Raw genomic sequence first — 20167 nt, forward strand, 5'->3', positions numbered from 1 at the left:
TATTAAACAATTACTGGGTTACTGGCACTGTGCTAAGCACTGGGGATACGAAGCAAAGCAAAACAAACACAAAACCGAACTAAACCGACACGACAACCCACTCCTTGCTTATTACCCATTTATACAGCCTTTAAGTTTTGCAAATTGCTTTACACAGCAGATCCCATTAAGTCCTTACTACCCCCAGTGAGGCGCTACTATCATCATTCTGGTTTTACCGGGGAGGTACCTGAGCTGAGAGCTATTAAGTGACTTGCTCAGGGTCACCACGCTAGTTAATAGGATTAAAATTGAGGTCTTCCTAACTCCAAATCCTGTGCTCTAGCCCCTAGTCTAAGTACAAACTTGGCTTTAAAGCACTCCTTTTATTTAAGGATCTTTATTCAACGACTCCTTGGGGGAGGGGAAGAGGGGGAGTGATTCAAAACCCAGGTAAGCACCTTTTGTTAGTAGCTTCAACAGATTTCCCCAGGCTGCAGGGCAATCCCTAGGTTTTTATCCCTCCCTTTGCATTCCTCAAATGCTTCTTCCTCGGTTTTTTTCTCTACCCTTCCAATCTAATCTCTAGGCTCCTACTAGGAGCCCCCCACACACAGTAGGCAGTTAAAAATGTTTGATTTACGTTTTGACTAGTCTCTCAAACATTCCACGAACATTCTCACTTCTATATCTTTCTTTACCTTTGTGATTGTCCTGCTTGGAATGTCCCTTCCTGCTGCTCTCTCATAAATCTCATTTTCTTAGGCCCAGTTTAGGTCTTATCTTCTTATTTAATTACTCAGGATTGCAGTGCTCTGTCCTTCCCTTGAACTCCTATGGAACTTACTGTATGTTCATTTGGCATGTGTTCCATGGTATTTTTCTATTTATTTTGATTTTCCTATTTACTTCCTATTTATTGTTTTACCTTCATCCTGGTTTGCCAAATGGATTGTAATCTCCTTGAAGGCAGGTACAATATGTAATTCACTTTGTGTCCACAGTCTCTATAGAAAATAGTCCCTACTCAATAAACATTTGTTTATAAGGTCGACGGCAGAACAGGTTCTCAAAGATATATTCAACTGGAGGTGAAGGAGAGGGGCCCCTTACTACGGTAAAGTACTACAAATAGGTAAGATTCCTAGGATGGTGGCCGTTTTGTCCTAACAGTTAAACACCGTAATAAGTCAGAATAGCTTTTGCTTTCCAGAGCCACACCCAGACTGCGACAACCTTCTGAAAGGGGGAGGGGTGCGCAACTGGAGACCGTTGGAAGAGCGCTAACTGCGCGCTGACCCCAAGAAATGAGAGGATCTAGTGGGCGCTAGGACCTAGCGGGCTGGTCTGCTTTTGGAGAATAGAAGCATGCCCCTTAGGCACTTTTATGCATGCTTGTTTTAATGAGCATGTTTGCCCTCTTACGCGTGCTAGTTTTAAAGTGTATTCAATTTACTTATGCATAGTTTATTCGCCCCCACCTCCGGTTGCTGGCCTCTGGAAGATAGGAACCTATCCTAATTTAGTTTTCTATCTTTCCTGAGTTTATCCCTTCGAGATGCTTTATATTCATGGTACATGAATGAAAAAAGTTTTTCTCCTAATAGCATTGCTGCATAGAGGCTGGCAGGCAGGGGTTCTAGTCCTGACGCCTGTCACTAACGTGGGCCTCAGTTTCCCCAGCTGTCAAGTGAGGGGTTGGATTCTGTCAGCCCCAGCTTTGACCTCCACCAAGCAGTTTGCTAGGATTAGCCCATTAGGGCCACTTCCAGGCCCTCCTCCAAAAATGACCCAGGGACCAGAGGGGAGAAATCGGGGAACACGGGAAAGGGGGTGTCAGGCTCCGAAGGGGAAGCGCGCCGGCCGCGTTCCAGCAGGGTCCCGGGGGGCGCGCGTGTGCGCGTGTGCGCGAGTGCCTGGGTCCGTGTCCGGAGGGGCGGGGGGCTGGCTCGCGGCCCGGGAGGAGCGCGCGCGGCCGTCGGAGTGTGCGCAGCCGGGCCTGGCTCCCCAGCGTCCCCGGCGGCGGCGGCGGCTGCGGGCCGGGGCCGGGACCGGGGCCGGGACCGGGGCCGGGCGGAGCAGGGCGCGGCGCAGTGTAGCGCGGCGCGGCCGGGCCCCAGCGGGCAGGGCCAGGCCGGGCCGGGCCGCAGCATGGGGAGGCTGGGGCCCAGGCCGGGGGCGGCCTCTTCGCGGCCGAGTAGACGCCGGGCGGCCGGGAGCCCCGGTCGGGAGTGGGCGGCCCGCCCGCCCGCCGGCCTGCCTCCCTGCTGCCCTTCCTCTCCCCTCCTCCCGCTCGACGTCCCTCCCCGCCGGGCCGCCCCAGCCAGGGCCCGCCGCCCGTCCGGCTCCCGCCCCCGCTCCGCCCCCGGAGCCGCAGCCCCGCCCGCCACCGCCGTCGCCATGTTGTGGCTCCCGCTGCCGGCGCTGGGGACTTAGTGAGCGGCCGAGCCCGGGCCTGACGCCGCCGCCGCCGCCGCCGCCGCCAGGGTAAGTGGCCGCGGGCCGGGGGGCCGGGCGCGGGGAGGGGGAGAGGAGCATGCCGCCGCCGTCACCTCCGGCCCCACCGGGGAGCCCGCCGAGGCGCGGCGCTGCGGTGCGCCGCGGCCCGCCCCGCCAGGAGCACCGATCCCGCTCGTCCGTCTTCCCCGCCGGCGGGCCTGACGGCCCCACCGAGCCGTCCCCCGTCCGGTGGCTGCCTCCGAGCCCGCGCGCCGCCGCTGCGAGCATGCCCGCCGGCCAGCCCATCCCCTAGTTCCCTCTGCACCTCTGTGGGCGCCCCGAGGGCGGCACGGAGCGCCCGCAGACCGACCCTGCCCACATGGACCCCAGGGGCCCCCAGCCGGGCAGCGTGCATCCGGGGCAGGCGGGCATCGGGGGGCCCCGAGGGGTGCACAGGCCTGCGGGGCTGGGAGGAAGTCACCTTCTCCGGGGGCTCTTCTGCCAGACGGGGGAATAGACCGACAGACACACTGCTTTTAGGGCAACTTCGGGAAAGGCGAAGCTGTGTCAGGTAAATCACATCCTGGTTCCAGATGCCAGTGCTGCCCAGATCCGGGTGGGCCCAGGAGTCGGGAAGTGAGTGGTGGGAGGGAGAGAGAGAGGACGGGGGCGGTGCACGTCTGTCTGTCTGCCTGCCTGCCTGTCTGCCCTACGGTCTGTCGGGTGGGGTGGGGGGGTCTTTCAGTTTGGGGTATTGGCTGCAGACCCAGCCTGACCTGACGGAGGTCGTTGCTACTAAGGAAGGCTACACTTCACACACAGATTTGGCCATTTCTGGGGCTGCTTCTGGGGATTGGAACAATTCTTGGGTAGGCCAGAGGGGGCACCAGAATTCTGGACAAAAAACCGAAACCTCCACCAACCACCCAGGGAAGGGAACCAGACCAGTCTCCTTAGGGCCAGGCCCGAAGGTCATGGTCCTTGGGCAGTGGGGGTTTTGATTTTGTACCAATTTGCATTCACTTCCATTTGGGGCTTTTGTGGGCTGGGAGAACTGTTTCCTGATCCTTGTGTCAGTCCATTTAAGCACATTCCATAGTGTGTCACCATAGCTGGAGTTTTCTCACAATCCTTTAGGTTTGAGGTGATGGTGAAGGGCTTGTATTTATGTCTATAAAATGTGGGCCATATATGGTGATAACTACAAGCTCAGGCAGCATCTTGGATTGGAAGAGGTGAGATAAATGACCACCATTCTACCTTGTCTCTTGTGGACTTGCTTCCTCACCTAACTCTTAGGATCCAAACTCTATTGGTAGGGTGGCCATCTTCAGTGAGTTTTTTGACTGCTCTGATTATTTGGGTTGTCTTATCACCTCCCTAAGGTGATAATGTACAATATACATAGATTTGGGGGAATGGAGCATGATCTTGTAGCTGGACAGCAGAGATTTAGGGAATTTTAGCATGAACTCTTTCTAGGAGCCTAGTGTACATTAAGGGTCATTGACTTCTAGCTGGGATTGGACTGGGCAGGTTCAGGTCAGTGCTGAGAGGAGCTTATAGAGCTTGAGTCAGTGACTGAGTTAGAATATAAGGCGGCTATTCAATTTGAGAAACATAGGGAATTTTGGTTTTGTGGAGGTGTTTTTGTTGTTGGGGGGGTGTCTCTTTTTTTTGGCCAATGTTGGGAGCCAAATCTCCAGTGGATGTGAAGAAATGTTTGGTGGGTACATTTGCCAAGGGTTTGGTAGTGTAATTAGTGCTAGTTAGTATATACTCTATAGAAGGGGATTGGACTTTATTAAAATAAATTCAACAAAAACATTTATTTAGAGGTTTTTGTATGCAAGGCTCTATAAGATTCAGTTGATGCAAATATTTGAAGTCTGGTTCTGGAATGTGATTTAGGCAATAGACTGTAATTGAAAGACCAACCTAGCTAAGTCTGCAGAGACATATTAGTAGAAAGTTGACAGCTAGGCAGTTAATTCATTTTGGCAACAGTAACTCTTTTCTCTGATTCTATGTAAGTTTCTGTGGCACTACTCTATCCTGGTTCTCCTACCTGTCTAAGTGACCCTTCCCAGTTTCCTTTGCTGAATCTTTGTCCAGGTGTCCGAGGGCCTCTGTCCTAGGACCTCTTCTCTTCTCCCTTTATACCATTTCACTTGATGAGCTCAGCTTCAGGGGATTCAATTTTCATCCCTATGCTGATGATTTTCAAGTGTACAAATCTACATATCCACCCTAACCTCCCTCCTGACCTCTGGACTCACATCTCAAACTCTCTATTTATTGGACTTTTGGAACTGGATGTCCTGTAGACATCTTAAGCTTTAACACGTCCAGAATAGAAATCTTTTCTTCCATGCCCTCCTTCTCGAGTCTTCTGAACTTTCTATTACTGTCGAGAATACCACTGTCCTACCATTCACCTGGATCACAACCTAAATGTCATCCTCACTCTCTCACTTACTCCCCCCCAAAGCCCCCAATCTGCTGATTTTATCTTTGTAATATCTCTACTATATGCTCCCTTTTGTCTTCTAACTACTACCACTCTGGTACATGCCTGCCCTCATCACCTCACACCTAGACTATGGCGGTAGCCTTTTGATTGGGCTTCTATCTCAAGTCTCTCCTCTTGAATCAGTAAGTAAACATTTTTAAGTATCTACGTGCCAGTTATTGTGCTCAAAGGCCAAAGATAGCCCCTACTCTCAAGGTGCTCACAGTCTAATGGGGGAGACAACATGCATAAACATCTTTGTACAAACAAGATACAGACATACCTCCAAGTTGTTTCTGGTTCAGTTCCAGACCATTGCAATAAAGCAAATCACACAAATATTTTGGTTTCTCAGTGCATATGCAAGTTATGTTTACAGTACACTATTGTCTAAATGTATAATAGTAGTATATCTGAAAAAATATACCTACCTTAATTTAAAAATACTTTATTACTGAAAAAATGCTAACCGTCATCGTCAGCAAGTTGTAATCTTTTTGCTTGTGGAGAGTCTTTCCTCAGTGTTGATGGGGGCTGACTGATCAGGGTGGTGGTGCTGAAGGTTGGGGTGACTGTGACAGTTTCTTAAAATAAGAAAACAATGGAGTTTGCCTCATGGATCGACTACTTTCACTTGAATACTTAGAGACCATGGAAAGGTTATTAATTGGTCTGATATCAATATTGTTGTGTCGCAGGGAAAAGGGAGGCCCCAGGAGAGGGAGGTAGACAGGGATGGCCAGTAGGTGGAGAAATCAGAGCACACACATTTATTAAGTTCACATCTTATATGGGCATGCTTTATGATACCCCAAAACAGTTAAAATAGTAACATCAAAGATTATTGATCACATATCACCATAACAGATATAATAATAATGAAAAAGTTTGAAATATTGTGAGAATTACCAAAATGTGACACAGAGACACTATGTAAGCACATGCTGATGGAAAATGGCACTGATAAACTTGTTCATTGCAGGGTTGCCACATACCTTTAGTTTGTTAAAACAAACAAACAAACAAACAAAACTGCAGTATCTGTGAAGTGCAGTAAAGCAGAGCTCAAGAAAATGAGGTGATATATAGGCTAAGGTGGAGATAATCAACAGAGGAGAGGCATGGCATCAAATATTGATCTAATTAAAGCAAAGTCTGACCGTGTCACCACCTTATTTAATCGAGTCCAATGGCTCCTTATCACTTACAGGATCTAATATGAAATCCTCTGGTGTTCATGTACCTTCATAACCTGGCTCCTCTTGCAATTCTAGTCTTACGCCTTAATTCTCTCCCTTCTCTTACCTCTAATTGTCTTTGATCCAATGACACTGGCTTTGCTGTTCCTCCTGGAAGGTATTCCATCTCCTGGCTCCATGCAGTTTTCCTGGATGTCCCCTGTGCCTGGAATTCTCTCTCTCTTCATCTCCATCTCCTGGGTTCCCTTAAGTTCTCAGCTAAAATTCCACCTTCTACAAGAAGCCTTTTCTGATCCTCTTAATCCTAGTGTCTTCCCTCTTTGATTATCTTCAGTTTTCCTTTATATATCTTGTTCGTGAATAGTTGTTTTCATTTTGTCTTCCCTATTAGACCTTGAGCTCCTTGGGGGCAGGGACTGGCTTCTGTCTTTTTTATATCTCCATCGCTTGGCACAGTGCCTGCCACATAGTTGGTGCCTAATAAATGCTTGTTGACTGACTTATCAGAGAATTTTAGGATTGGAAAAGATTTAAAATATTTAAACCTTTTTTGCATCATGGACTCCTTTGACAATCTGGTGAAGTCTGTAGACCCCCTTATTGCAATTATTTTTTTTAAAATTAATTTATTTTGATCTATCAACAATCAATTCCATAAACTTTTGAGTTTTAAATTTATCTCTCTCTCCCTCCCCATCTTCCTCTCCAAGATGGCTCACAATCTGATATGGGCTATACATATACATTCTTATTAAACATATTTTTACTTTAGTCATGTTGTAAGGAGGAATTAGAACCAACAGAAGGAACCACAAGAAAGAGGACACAAAACAAAACAGAAGAAAAAAAAGAGCAAATAGTATGCTTCAATCTGCATTCAAACTCCATAGTTCTTTCTTTGGATGTTGGTAGCATTTTCCATCATTAGACTTTTGGAGATGTCTTAAATCCTTACATTGCTGAGAAGGGCTAAATCTATCAAAGTTAGTCATCTAATAACGTGGCTGTTACTGTGTACAATGTTCTCCTAGTTCTGCACATTTCACTTAACATCAGTCCATACAAGTCTTTCCAGTTTTTTCTGAAGGCCACCTACTCATCATTTCTTTTTTTTTTTTTTTGGCTAGGCATTGAGGTTAAGTGACTTGTCTAGGGTCACACAGTGTCAAATGTCTGAGGCAGGATTTGAACTCAGGTCCTCCTGACTCCAGGGCTGGTGCTCTATCCACTGTGCCACCTAGCTGCCCCAGCTTATCATTTCTTATAGCACAATGGTAGAATTATGTTTTTAAATACATAAGATTACAAAGGAAACCAATTATATTGAAATAAGGAGGGGGCAGCTTGGTGTCGCAGTGGATAGAGCACGGGCCCTGGAGTCAGGACGACTTGAGTTCAAATCTGGCCTCAGACACATAACACTAGCTGTGTGATCCTGGGCAAGTCACTTGACCCTATTGCCTAGCCAAAAAAAAAAAAGAAAAGAAAAAAAATAAAGATGTATTTTTTTCCTATCTAATTTCATGGACCCCCTGTAATCTATCCACAAACTCCTTGGGGTTTAAGGACCCTTATTCTGATTGCATCTCCTCATTTGACAGATGAGATCCAGATTTGTCCAAGGGCTTGGATAGACTTGGCCAGGGTCACACAGGAAATGAGAGATAGAGATGAAACCAAAAATCCAGACATCTTGATTCTTAGTTACTATTTTGTTTTCTATACCAAGCTGTAATGATGCTGTTTGGGATTGAAATAAGTGAATGGTTAAGTGCTTGTTAGTACATGTGTTGTGGAAGAGGTTGTTCAGAGATCAATGACTTTGAGGATAATTGGAGAAACTTAGAGCTGGACCTTGGGAGAAAAGATTTGTTTGGAGCAGGTAACTTTATAAATAAATCCTTCAAAAGATCTGTAATCTACTGATCACAGAAGCACCACTCTTCCATGCCTTAGTACATTATAGACTACAACTCAGAAATGAATTGCTTTGGCTAGAATAAATTACCAGGCCGAGAAGCATCTGGTAATAAGCTATTCCCCTTAGTTAGACTCATCCTTGGTTGACAGTTCCTCACCAGGCCCACATTGGAAGCCTTTCCAGTTTGGTAACACTTGGCATAGCTTCTTCTCTGCTGGCATGATGTTTGATTCCTCACTGTGGGGTGGAGGTGAACCCAGGTTCTTATAGTGAGACAGTGGAGGCATATATAAGCACAAAGTATTTTCTTTCTGGAGAGACTGGAGGAATCAAATCCATGGCATGAGTCTATATCTTTACTCACTCTTGGCAGCTGCCCTCAGCAAGGCCCTAATAGTGTACATGGAGCTTGAAACCAGGATGCAAGAATTGGATTCTGTGAGTGACAGCGCCTGGAGAACCTGGTGGAGCTGAGCTGGAGAAAAAGAACTTAGGTTTGAATGGGGCCTGAGAAGCTATACCAGCTGGGTGAGTCCTTCTAGATAGAGATCTTGTTAATGTTAATCCATATTCCTTGAAGTGAGTTAAACATTGTAACCCTATTCCTTGAAGTGAGTTAAACATTGTAACCTTCTAGATGAAATTTTTCCAGTTCTCTTGTTTTCAATGTTAACAAGTAATTCATTATGACTTTTCATGTGTAAGATTCATCTACAAAATTGCAAAAAGTCATTTTAGAATCATGCAATTTGCCATTATTTGGGGATTTTTAAAAACTCTCTCCAGACTTCTCCTTAATTATTTTCCTAGGTGTCTCCATTATTCTTTCCTGTTCTCTCTCTGTAGTGTAGTAGATAGAGCAATGGGCTAGGACTCAGGTATTATTCTAAGCTCTGCCACAGAATAGCTGTGAAATTCTGAGCAAGTTGGTTTCCTTTTCTATGTCTATTTCTTCCTGTGTAGATGATCTCTCAGGTGCCTTTCCAGATCTAAAGCTCTCTTATTCTTAGTAAGTTCAGAACCTTGCTTAAGAGCAGAATTTTTTTTTTTTTTTTTGTTTAGTAGAGTCCTCTTTTGCATGTAGGCTGGCAGTACTTGGCTTTCTGAAGTGTGTGCTTTCAGAACTTTAGACTATGGGCATTATTTGTGTTAAAGCTTGATCCTATTCTGCCTTTAGATCCTTTGGGTTAGATCTGTTATGATGTCCTTAATAAATAATGCTTTCTGTGTTCTACACACCAGGTTTGGTGTTTTTGTGTTTTTGTAGCAATAGAAAAGCTCAGCAGACCAACCTAGATAGGGATGAATTTTTGACAGATACCTGAATGTTGATGTTTCTCTTTGTGTGTGGTATGTGAATCACAGTGTTTGAGAAGGCCACTTGTTTTGTATGGGTTTCTGTTTGAGGGCACCTAGTGCCTTGTATTGCCATACTGCTTTCAATAAATACATATTTTTTGAAGTTTATTAATTAATTTCTTTTGAGGAATATTTTCATCAGAACAGAGTAGTACCACCCAGCCATGTGTTGGCTTTATTTGAGAATGGAGAATTAGTGTTAGTGAGGGAAAGGAAATAGATTTCAGAGTTGCAATGAGCAAATAAGTAAAATACCGTACATAGTGGTCAGGTTAGAGGAGTTACACTCCTATACTAGACCTGACTCTTCCATCACATTTTCTGGCCTATTAAGAATCTTCTAGATGTAAAGATAGAGGCAATTTCATTTGTCAGCTGGATGTTAGTTGCCTGGGATTTAAAAAAAAAATAAAACAAGAGCTTACTTGCCTAAGACAAGCTGGGAATAAGGATGCCTCCCGACTCTTAGAGAGATGATCAGCTTCTTTAGAGTTGCAGTATTTGGGAATGCCCATAGATACCCATGATTTTAGAATGTGTGACTTTGTTGTTATATTTCTGTTTAGCTGATGTTTGTTTAGTTGGTGAACTTGGGAGTATTTGGGAAATAAAGGTTCCCATTCACAGGCCATATAGTTTTCTCTGTGATTTTCTTGATTGGTGATTAATCAGGAATGACATTTTAGATTACTTTAGGAAGGAATCATCACTTTATAATACTTTGTTCCCTTGGCACTTGAATACTCTTGGACTAGATAAGGCTTTTCAACTAGGGAGTGGATACAAGGCCAACGTTTTTTTCTGGATCCATTAAGTGGATCTGGGATCCTCTTTCCTTATCTTTCTAGTTTGTGGCCGAGAATCTAGCATCCAACTGCTGTCTGCTATGTCTGAAAGTACTCCCTTAGAAAACCTTTCTTCTCAGTTGACATTGATTGCTGCCAGAAGGCAGGTTTTTTAAGGTCTGAGAGAGAGGGTGCTTGGTGTGGGTGTTCATCAGCCGCAAACCATCGTCCCTGGGACATATCCTAAATCATGGGAGCATTGCTAGACAGGATTTGAACATCTTTAAAGAAAAAAGGGAAATGGGAATGATTTGAAGTACTTTAGCCCGTGTTGAGACATCTCAGTTCAAAACCTCTTGGAATTTTGGCAGGGCCAGCCAACAGCTCTCTCTGGTTAGGGATACTCTGAATTTTCACTTTGCCGTATATACCTTCCAGACTTTGAACTGAACTAAGTTTGGTCATCAAAGTTGTTTCATTGTTTAAATACGTTATTAAGGCTATAAATCTTCAAGCCCTAAAAATATGTGAGATTAATATCATAGTTTTCCTTACTTAGAAGTCTTAATTATTTTAAAAATCACTCATAGCACAACTACTTGGAACTGCTACTTATCAATCAATTTATCAGTTATTTATTGAGTACTTACTATATATAGATGCCCAGCTTTGTGCTGTAGATGTTAGAAAAAAGAAGCTTATAGGATGAAGGATCTTGCCCTTAAAGACCTTATTGGGGAAACAAAATTACCTTCTAGAAATTAGAGAGCAATTAAGTGCTAAACTGGGATTTTCTTCATTTTTTTACAGAAAGAGAGAGAGAGTGTGTGTGTGTGTGTGTGTGTGTGAGTGAATGTATGTATTTAGTGTGCAGCGAGTGGGATGGTAGTGGCAGCATCTACCCATAAATTTGAATTTGATTCCCCCTCCATCAAACCTCTCCTTTCACTCCTTAGCTTTTGAGGTAGTTTCCTTAAATTGTTACCCCATTCTACTTTCTTTGGCATAGTTTCATGATCCTACTGGTCCCCCAGTCTCCAAAAGGCATTTATAGCTCTCTCAGACAGACATGGCAGAAATTCACCTCAGGAATTAGTTGACAGCCAGCTAAGGACATACTTGGGACTCAGTATAGGCCCTTTCTATGGTGGTTTTGGTGGCAGGAGGGGCAATGGCAAGAGAGAGGAAAGTAGCTTTAATTGGGGGAGGTTGGGAGGCACCAAAGACAAACTTTATCCATTTAATAATTTTGCCTAGGGCTTACCCTGGCTACATGTACCATCTGATTTCAGTGATGATATATTTTGTTCCTACCAAATTGTGGTACTAACTAAAAGTGCTAAGAGGCCTTTTACTGGTGTTATGAGGTAACAGGCTACTCTGAGACATTCAGAAGGAAAAGAAGTAGGGCTTAGGATGTTCCCTCAATTCTGCTATTTTTATTGCCTGGTTGGAGCTGTCTGTTTTTCAGCTTCATAGTGTTAAAGTAGTCTTCTTTGTAACACACTTAAAAATAAGCAGTGTTTGTTGATGAATTTTTTGTTTATCATAATACCAAAAAAGTATAGCATCCTGATCTTTTTCAAACAAGGTGACATCCCATAGTTAGTGGCTTAAATCAGGGATACTTTCTTCTTGGCTTGCAATGAGTTTCTTCCTACCCTACATGAATGACTCTATAGTTATCAGTACCCTCTGGAACTCTTTTGAATAGAAACATTCCAAGTCTTACACCTAAGATCTATTGCTTGACATCACTTTATAGAATTTTATCCTTTTTCTTTCTCCATCATTTTATCTACAACAGAACAAAGTTTCTTAGCATTTGTAATTTGATATACTGACGATAAATATTTTCTCCAGTGGTTGCTGTTTCATTAGCTTGATTCAGAAAAGGGTTTTTGCCAAGACAGAATTGGAGAAGGGTCTTTAACATAGTCAGCAACTTTTTTTTAGGATTTTTTGGCTAGTATTACTTTGAACTTTTTTTCTGGTTGAAAGGAGAGAAATATTCTTTTGTCCCAAGAAGTCTGGGGAGAGCTGAGGTTTCTGGGACCACGGAGGAGAACAGCTGAAAGGAGCCAGTCCTGATGTCTTATTTGCCTGGTAGCTGTGCATAGGAGAATCATTGAAACTATTGCAGTGTACCCCAAGTTTCTGTGCTGCTGCTGCTCTGCCTTTCCCAATGTGTTGAGAGACAGAAGGTTTATGGAGGTTTCAAACTCCCTGATTTCTTCAACAACTTAGGAGAAGGGAGAGCATGAACAGAGATTGGTCTCCATAGCAGGAGATGGGGAGATTGATCACAAATCGAGTGAAAATTCAGGGAAAGAGAAGTCAATGAGAAGGTGGCTAACTTCCCTTCCTGGTCCAGGGGCAATCTTGACCTTGGGAAGGATGTTGTATCTGCTCTATTTTATGCTACCTCACCTCTCCTGGCTGCCGCTCCATATCATCCCTTAATTCTCCAGTGCCAGTCTTGACTTTGGAAGGATATTGTGTCTGCTGTAGTTTATACTGTGTAAGCCACCTACTTGATATTATCATGCTTTTCTTAATTAAACCATTTTGCTTGTTATGAATAAAAAAAGGGGCCAAAGAAGTCAATAAATGTATATTGAGCACCACTCTAACTTGCACTGTGCTATATTCTGTGGGGGAAACAAAGAAACAATGGTTATTTTCAAAAAGGAGCTTAGTTAGGGGAGTGAAAGACTAACAAACATACTAAGAACTAAATATGACGTGGTGTTTGGAGGCTGTATGTTTGTGTGTATGTCTGCATGTGAGCAGGTGTGGTTTCTAAAGCCTAGGGAAGACCATTAGTGCATATTTGAATATTGGAGTAGAAGTATGACCTAGAATGCTCAAATCTGAGGTCCTTAGGTGAGTAGATTTATTTATGGGCTAAGGGTTATTTTATTTTATCTTCCCCACGTAATAGTATTTTTTTTTCAATTACATGTAAAGATAATTTTCAACATTTGCTTTTATAAGATTTTGAGTTTCAAATTTTTTTCCGTCCTCCATCCTCCCTCCCCAAGACAGCAAGCAATCTGATATAGGCTATACATGTATAATCATATTAAACATATTTCCACATTGATCATGTTGTGAAAGAAAAAAAAACAACAACAAAAAAAAGAGAAAATAGTATGGAATTGTCTCAGATCACTATATTGCTGAAAAGAACTAAGTCTATCATAGATGATCTTTGTACAGTGTTGCTGTTACAGTGTACAATGTTCTGATTCTGCTCACTTTACTCAGCATCAGTTCATGTAAGTCTTTCCAGGTTTTTCTGAAATCTGCCTGCTCAGCATTTCTTATAGCATAGTAGTATTCCATCACATTCATATACCACAACTTGTTCAGCCATTCCCCAATTGATGGGCATCCCCTCAATTTCCACCACAAAAAGAGCTGCTGTAAATATTTTTATACATATAGGTCCTTTTCCCTTTTTTATGATCTTTTTGGGATACAGACCTAGTAGTGGTATTGCTGGATCAGAGGGTGTGTATAGTTGTAGGCCTTTGGACATAATTCCAAATTGCTCTCCAGAATGGTTAGGTCAGTTCACAACTCCACCAACAATGCAGTAGTGTCCCAATTTCCCCACATCTCCAGCATTTATCATTTTCCTTTTCTATCATATTAGCCAATTTGATAGGTCTGAGGTGGTACCTCAGAGTTGTTTTAATTTGCATTTCTCTGATTAATAGTTATTTAGAGCATTTTTTCATGGAACAATAGATAGCTCTAATTTCTTTATCTGAAAACTGCCTGTTCATATCCTTTGACCATTTATCAATTGGGGAATGACTTGTATTCTTACAAATTTGACTCAGTTCGTTCTATAAATTTTAGAAATGAGGCTTTTATCAGAAACTCTGACAGTAAAATTTGTTTCCCAGCTTTCTGCTTTCCTTCTAATCTTGGTTGCCTTGGCTTTATGCAAAAACTTTTTAATTTAATGTAATCAAAATTATCCATTTTGCATTTCATAATGTTCTCTATCTCTTGTTTGGTCATAAGTTCTTCCCTTTTCCATAAATCTTCCAGGTAAACTATTCCTTGCTCTTCTGATTTGCTTATGGTATCACTAAGGGTTATTTTATAGAGAGAGCTTGGTTAAGAGGGTTGAGTTGGCAGTCTAGGAATGGGCTAATTCCACCCCTAGGTTAAATAGACTTAGCTTAACCTTGGCAAGTCACTTAACCTATCTGACCTCTCTGTGGAAAGGGCTCTCTGGATTTGGAATAAAGGACTGTGGTTCAAATCTCAGCCCTGCCATTTGCTGCTTCTGTGGCTGTGGCAAGTCCCTTAACTTCTCAGGGCCTCAGTTGCCTACTCTGTAATTTGAGAGGATTGAACTAGATGGCCTCTAAGATCCCTTCTGACTATAAATCTGTGGTCCTTTTATAGCTCTGAAAGGATTTTCCTTAAGCTGGGGTTGTGGCAGTCTTAAGCCTCATAGTGGTGTTCCATAGATTTAGGAGACGATTACCCAAGTCTCTCTTCTGGATAGCAAGAAGTGAGTACAAACTTGTTTTTGTGAGATCCCAAGTTTGCAGTATTATTTTAAGGAGTGTCATAAAATTGTTCAAGCTAATTTTAATTTTTTTATTTATTGTCTAGCACTCTCTTGGATGATAAAAAAAAAAGCTGAAAAGTAAAATCCTCGTAACAAATATGCATAGTCTAACAAATCAAAATTCTGCATTGGCCATGTCCAAAAATGTATATTGCATTCTGTGTTTTAAGTCCATTGCCTCTCTAGCTGGAGGTGGATAACATGTTTCATCTTCAGTTCTCTGGATTTATGATTTATCATCATATTGATCAGAGTTCTAAAGTCTTTTAAAATAGTTTTTCCTCTATAATGTCATTATTTAAATTGTTCATCTAGTTCTGCTCACTTCACAGTTTATAGAGATCTTCCCAATATTCTCTGAAAATATTTTAAACACAGTAATATTCATTAATTCATATATGAATTAATGAATATTGCTGTGTTTAAAATATTTTGTTTAGCCAATCCCCCAGTTGGAAGGTACTCCCCTTAGTGTTTAGCTACTACGAAAAGAACTGCTATAAATATTTTTGTACATATGGGTCCATTTCCTTTTTATTTGATCTCTGTGGGAGGTAGATCTAGTAGCAAATATATAGCTGGGTCAAATGATATGCATAGTTTAGGAAATTTTGGGGCATAGTTCCAAATTCCTTTCCAGAATGGCTGGGCCAATTTACAGCTTAAGCAACAGGACCTGCCTGTTTTCCCCCCATCCCCTCCAGCAGTAGATGTTTTCTTCTCTTGTCATCTTTGTCAATCTGATGGGTGTGAGTGGGGATTTTAAAGTTGCTTTCATTTGCATTTCTCTAATTATCTGTGATTTGGAACATTTTTTATGTAGTTATTGATAGTTTGGATTTCTTCCTTGGAAAAGTGCGTGCTCATATCCTTTGACCATTAGTCCATTGGGGAATGACTCTTATAAGTTTAAATAAAAAAAAATTAAAAAATAAGTTTAAGTCAATTCTGTATGTGTTTTGGATATGAGACTTTATCAGAGAAACTTGCTGCAAAGGTTTTTTTCCCACTTAACTGTTTCCCTTCTGATTTTAGCTGTATTAGATTTGTTTGTGCAAAAGCTTTTAAATTTTGTGTTATCAAAATTGGCCAGTTTATTTTTTTGTGATGCTGTCTAGCCTTTGTTTGGTCATCAACTCTTCACTTATTTATAAATAGATCTGAAAGGTAGTTTCTTCCTTGCACCTCTAATTTGTTTATGATGTCACCCTCATGTATCCATTTGGAGTTTATCTTGATACACTGTGTGAAATGTTATTGGTCAATATGTAACGTTTGCCAAAAAGCTTTCCAGTTCTCTTAGCAGTTTTTATCTAGTGACTAGGTCAGACACCATGCTTCTTTATGTTGTGTACCTAATCTGTTCTATTGATTGACCTCTTTCTTAAACAGTACCACATTGTTTTAAGAATTATTAGTTTGTTGTATAGTTTCATATATATTGCAGATAGACCCTTTCCTTTCTAACTTTTTTCATTATTACTTTTGCAATTCTTGTTCCTATGTATAAGTTTTATTATTTTTGTTCCTAATTCTATAAAAATAATATTTTAGTAATTTATTTTGTTCCTGTGTATAAGTTTTAATTTTTTTCTAGTTCTTTAAAAATAATATTTTGGTAATTTATTTTGACATTGAGTAAGCTAATTTAGATAGTTTGTCATTTTTTATATTGGTTCTACACCCTAAGCAATTAATATTTCACAATTATGTTGTTCTGTACTTCTGCAAAGAGTGTATTTATGATTGAGTTAATATCATTTCTGAATATATCTTGATAGGCATACATCCAAATATTTTATTGCTTCTCTAGCTACTCTGAATGGAATTTTTCTTTCTAGCTTTTCCTATTGAGTTTTGTAAGTAATATACAGAAATACTGTATTCTGTGTATTTCTTTGGGTTTATTTTATATCCTGCAACTTTGCTAAACTTATTATTTCATTTTTAGTTGGCTTTTTAGACATGTCTCAGTAAATCTTATCTGCAAAAAGCAAGAGTTTTGTATCTTCTTTGTTTCTGCTTATTCCTTTGATTTTTTTTTCCTCCTTGTATTATTGCTACAATTTACATTTACATTACTCTAGTATTCTGCTACTACTATTTCTGCTACAATATAATTTCTATGATTTTGCTAAGTAGTATTAGTGATAATGGGCGTTATTGCTTTACGGATGATCTTACTGGAATGGCCTCTAATGTTTCTCCATTACATATAATGTTTTATATAGCCATTATTTACTATATTAAGGAAAAGTCCACTTATATGCTTTCTAGAGTTTTTAACAGACATGGATGATAGATTAAAAAAAAAAACCAACAACTTTTCAGCATCCATTGATATAATCATACCATTTAAGAATTTATATTATTAACCTTAATTGTTCATGCCATAAATGAAAAAATAAGGAAATTACACAACAAATTAAAAACAGATAAAAGGAAATTATCAGAAACTATTTTGGCCCAGTTATATAAATAGATAAATACAGCTAGGTCCTGATTAGCAAATAAGAATCCTGTGACAGTTTTCTTGTTTTTAGAAAGCAGATAAATTAACTTTTAGTTAAACAACAACAACAAAACCCAGCTTCTAGTTTTATTTAATGACTCAATGTGGTTTTTTTTTGCTCTCAGTTTTATTAGTCTCTTCTTTAATTTTCAGAATTTCTACTTTGTGTTCTAGTTGAGGGTTTTTGATTTGTTGTTTTGAGTTTTGTTAGTCTCCTGTTCAGTTCATTGATTTGTTATTTTTCTCTTTTGTTGAGGAAAGATTTCCTTTAGAGAATTTTTCCCTAAGAACTGCTTGTACTCTTTCTCTCTCTCCTTTCCTCATCTTTTCTCTTTCTTTCCTCCTGCCCCTTTCCTGTTCTGTTTCTTTCTTCCTTTTCTCTCCTTTTCCTCTTTCTTCTCTCCTTCCTCCCTCCCTCCCCTCCTCTTTCTTTTACCCCCCTTTTCTCTTTTTATCAGCTGAAAGTACAGTGAATTCACTCAGACTCATTTGGGTTCATATACCTGATGGACTGTCAACTAGTAATGCAAATTCTTCCATCTTAATTTTTTGTTCCCCTCAGTGCTGCTGTTTTCTTTTCTCTTGCCTGACCTCATACATACTACATTTCCCCCCATCTCTTAGATCCCTTAAACTCAATTGGTTTGAATTCCTTTTATTTTCTTTTAAGAAAATTTTATTTGTTTTAGTCATCCAAGATTCACCTTTTCACCCCCCCCATCTCCTACCTCCAATTGAGAACATAAGAAAAACAAAACCATACAAAGATGTATAATGAACCAAAGCAAATTTCCATATTGGCCGTGTCCAAAATATTTGTCTCGTTCTGTATTCTGAATCCTTCGTCTCTATTAGGAGATGGGTAGCATGTTTCATCATTAATCCTCTGGAATCCTGGCTAGTTAATAATATTCCATCACATGCACACACATATACCATAACTTGTTCAACCATTCCCCAATTTAGGAACAACCCTTTAGATTCCTATTTGTTGCCACCTCATAAACAGCTGTAAGTATTTTATTCCTTAGAATTGATTTGCTTAGGACTGATCCCTCCCTTAATCTACCTTCTGTCTAGTTCCCCATATTCTCTTTTTCTCTTTACCTCTTATTTCCCTGTTGAGTCAAATGTATTTCTGTACTCAACTGTGTGTATTCTTTTGACCAGTTCAGTTGAGAGTGAGGTTCAAACCTCAGCTGCTCCTCCCTTCTTGTGTACACTGATTATGTTAGGTAATGTCCTTTGAACCTTCCTTTCCCTTCCAGTGTATTCCTCTCTCTTTCCATTCATTTCTTAAGATCATTGATGATGAGGGAACATGTATCATTTCCCGTATTTGAACGGAAACAGTTTATCTTCATTGCTTTTATTATTGTTCATTGTGTTTACCCTTTTATGTTTCTCTTCATTCCTGTGTTGAAACTTCAAAGTTTCTTTGCAACTCTGTTCTTTTCATCAGGATTGTTTGGAAGTCGTTTGTCATTAAAGGTCCATTTTTACTCCCCTGTAGCATAATACCCTGTTTTGCTTATTAAGTTATTCTTGACTATAAGCCCATATCCTTTGCCTTCTAGAATATCATGTTCAAAATTCTCAGATTCTTCATAGTGATGGCTGCTAAATCATGTGTGAACCTGACTGTGGCTCCTTTATATTTGAATTCTTTCTTTCTGGATACTTGCAATATCTTAATAAATATCTTAATCTGGAAGTTCTGATTTTGCCTATAATATTCTTGGAAGTTTTAATTTTGGGGCTTGTTTCAAAGAGAATTTTTTCTGTTTCTGCTTTGCTTTCTGACTCTAAGAGATCTGGGCAGTTTTCTTTTAAGAATGCTTGAAATATGATGTCTAGGTTCTTTTTTGATTATGGCAGTGGTATAGTCCCAATTCTTAATTTTTTTCTCCTCCATCTGTTTTCTAGGTCAGTTGTTTTTGCTATGCGATACCTTACATTTTCTTCTATTCTTTCAGCTTTTTGACTTTGTCTTAATATTTATTATTGCCTCATAAAGTTGTTGGCCTCTTCTTGGTCCATCTTAGTTTTCAGTGTTTTTGTTGCTTGGGCAAGGTTTTGTATGTTTTGTGCCAACTTGTTAATTCTCTTTCCAATTCATTATTCAATAGCTCTCATTTCTTATTTTTCCCTCAAGCTCTCATTAAATTAATAAAAAATATTTTTAAACTCATGCTTAAATTCTTCCAGGAATTCTAGTCTTTTAAGCTCAATTTTTTCCTTTAAAGTATCGCTTTATGTTTTAGAGTTGTTGTTTTTTTTTTTTTTCCTGTTTGTTTCTTTAGCTTCCCTTCCACCATCATTATTGTGGGGTTCTTTTTTTGTTCATTCTTCCATCCTACTTCCTGACTTCAAACTTGATGTTAGGGCTGGGCCTTGCAGTACTTCTGGAGGGAAGGTCTGATCCTGTTGCTGTTGTCTTGGGGTATTGAGTATAGTGTTATTTCACAATCTCAGGGACAGACTAAAGGCTTTCAGTGCTCCCAAAGTGGTTTGATCCAGGGCAAAATCTGATTGCTTAGCCATTGGTTTAGGTTGTTTCTGACCTGAATTTGAGTCTGAGCAAGAGTTGCTAAACTCTACCCATATCAGCCAGCTGGAAAACCCTGTTGGTTCAGAGTGGCAGAAGTGTAGGCTCCCCTTTGGTCTGGGATTCCTACTCTGTTTATTCCTTTACAGACTGGACCAGATGCTAGAAATGAGACTCTGCTGACCTTGGGGTCTGAGCCACACTGCTAATGTTGCTAGCTTCTGAACTTCCTCCTTTTTCTATACACAGTCCAGGATTTCCCTAACTGGGACCCCACTCCCCCTGGTCAGGTCTCCTTCTCTATCCTGGATCTGTG

At 40.8% G+C, this 20167-nt stretch overlaps 1 protein-coding gene across 3 annotated transcripts in view; it reads left to right on the forward strand.

Annotated features, from left to right (window-relative positions):
* Positions 1–2950: 2950 nt before the first annotated feature.
* The window catches only part of ZNF592 (zinc finger protein 592), a 59120-nt gene continuing 41903 nt past the window's right edge, over positions 2951–20167 (forward strand). The window contains exon 1 of one of the 3 annotated variants that reach the window (XM_027851698.1): positions 2951–2989. Coding sequence is in view for 2 of the 3 variants with exons in the window: in XM_027851697.1 (XP_027707498.1) it covers positions 8551–8578 (28 nt within the window). In the remaining variant the exon portion in view is untranslated. Of the gene's footprint in view, positions 2990–8465; positions 8579–20167 lie in introns of those variants that run through there. The other 2 variants (XM_027851697.1, XM_027851699.1) reach the window with 2 other exon arrangements.

Source organism: Vombatus ursinus, unplaced genomic scaffold (assembly GCF_900497805.2).
Source record: "Vombatus ursinus unplaced genomic scaffold, bare-nosed wombat genome assembly UNPS02009205.1, whole genome shotgun sequence".
Lineage (NCBI taxonomy): Eukaryota > Metazoa > Chordata > Mammalia > Diprotodontia > Vombatidae > Vombatus > Vombatus ursinus.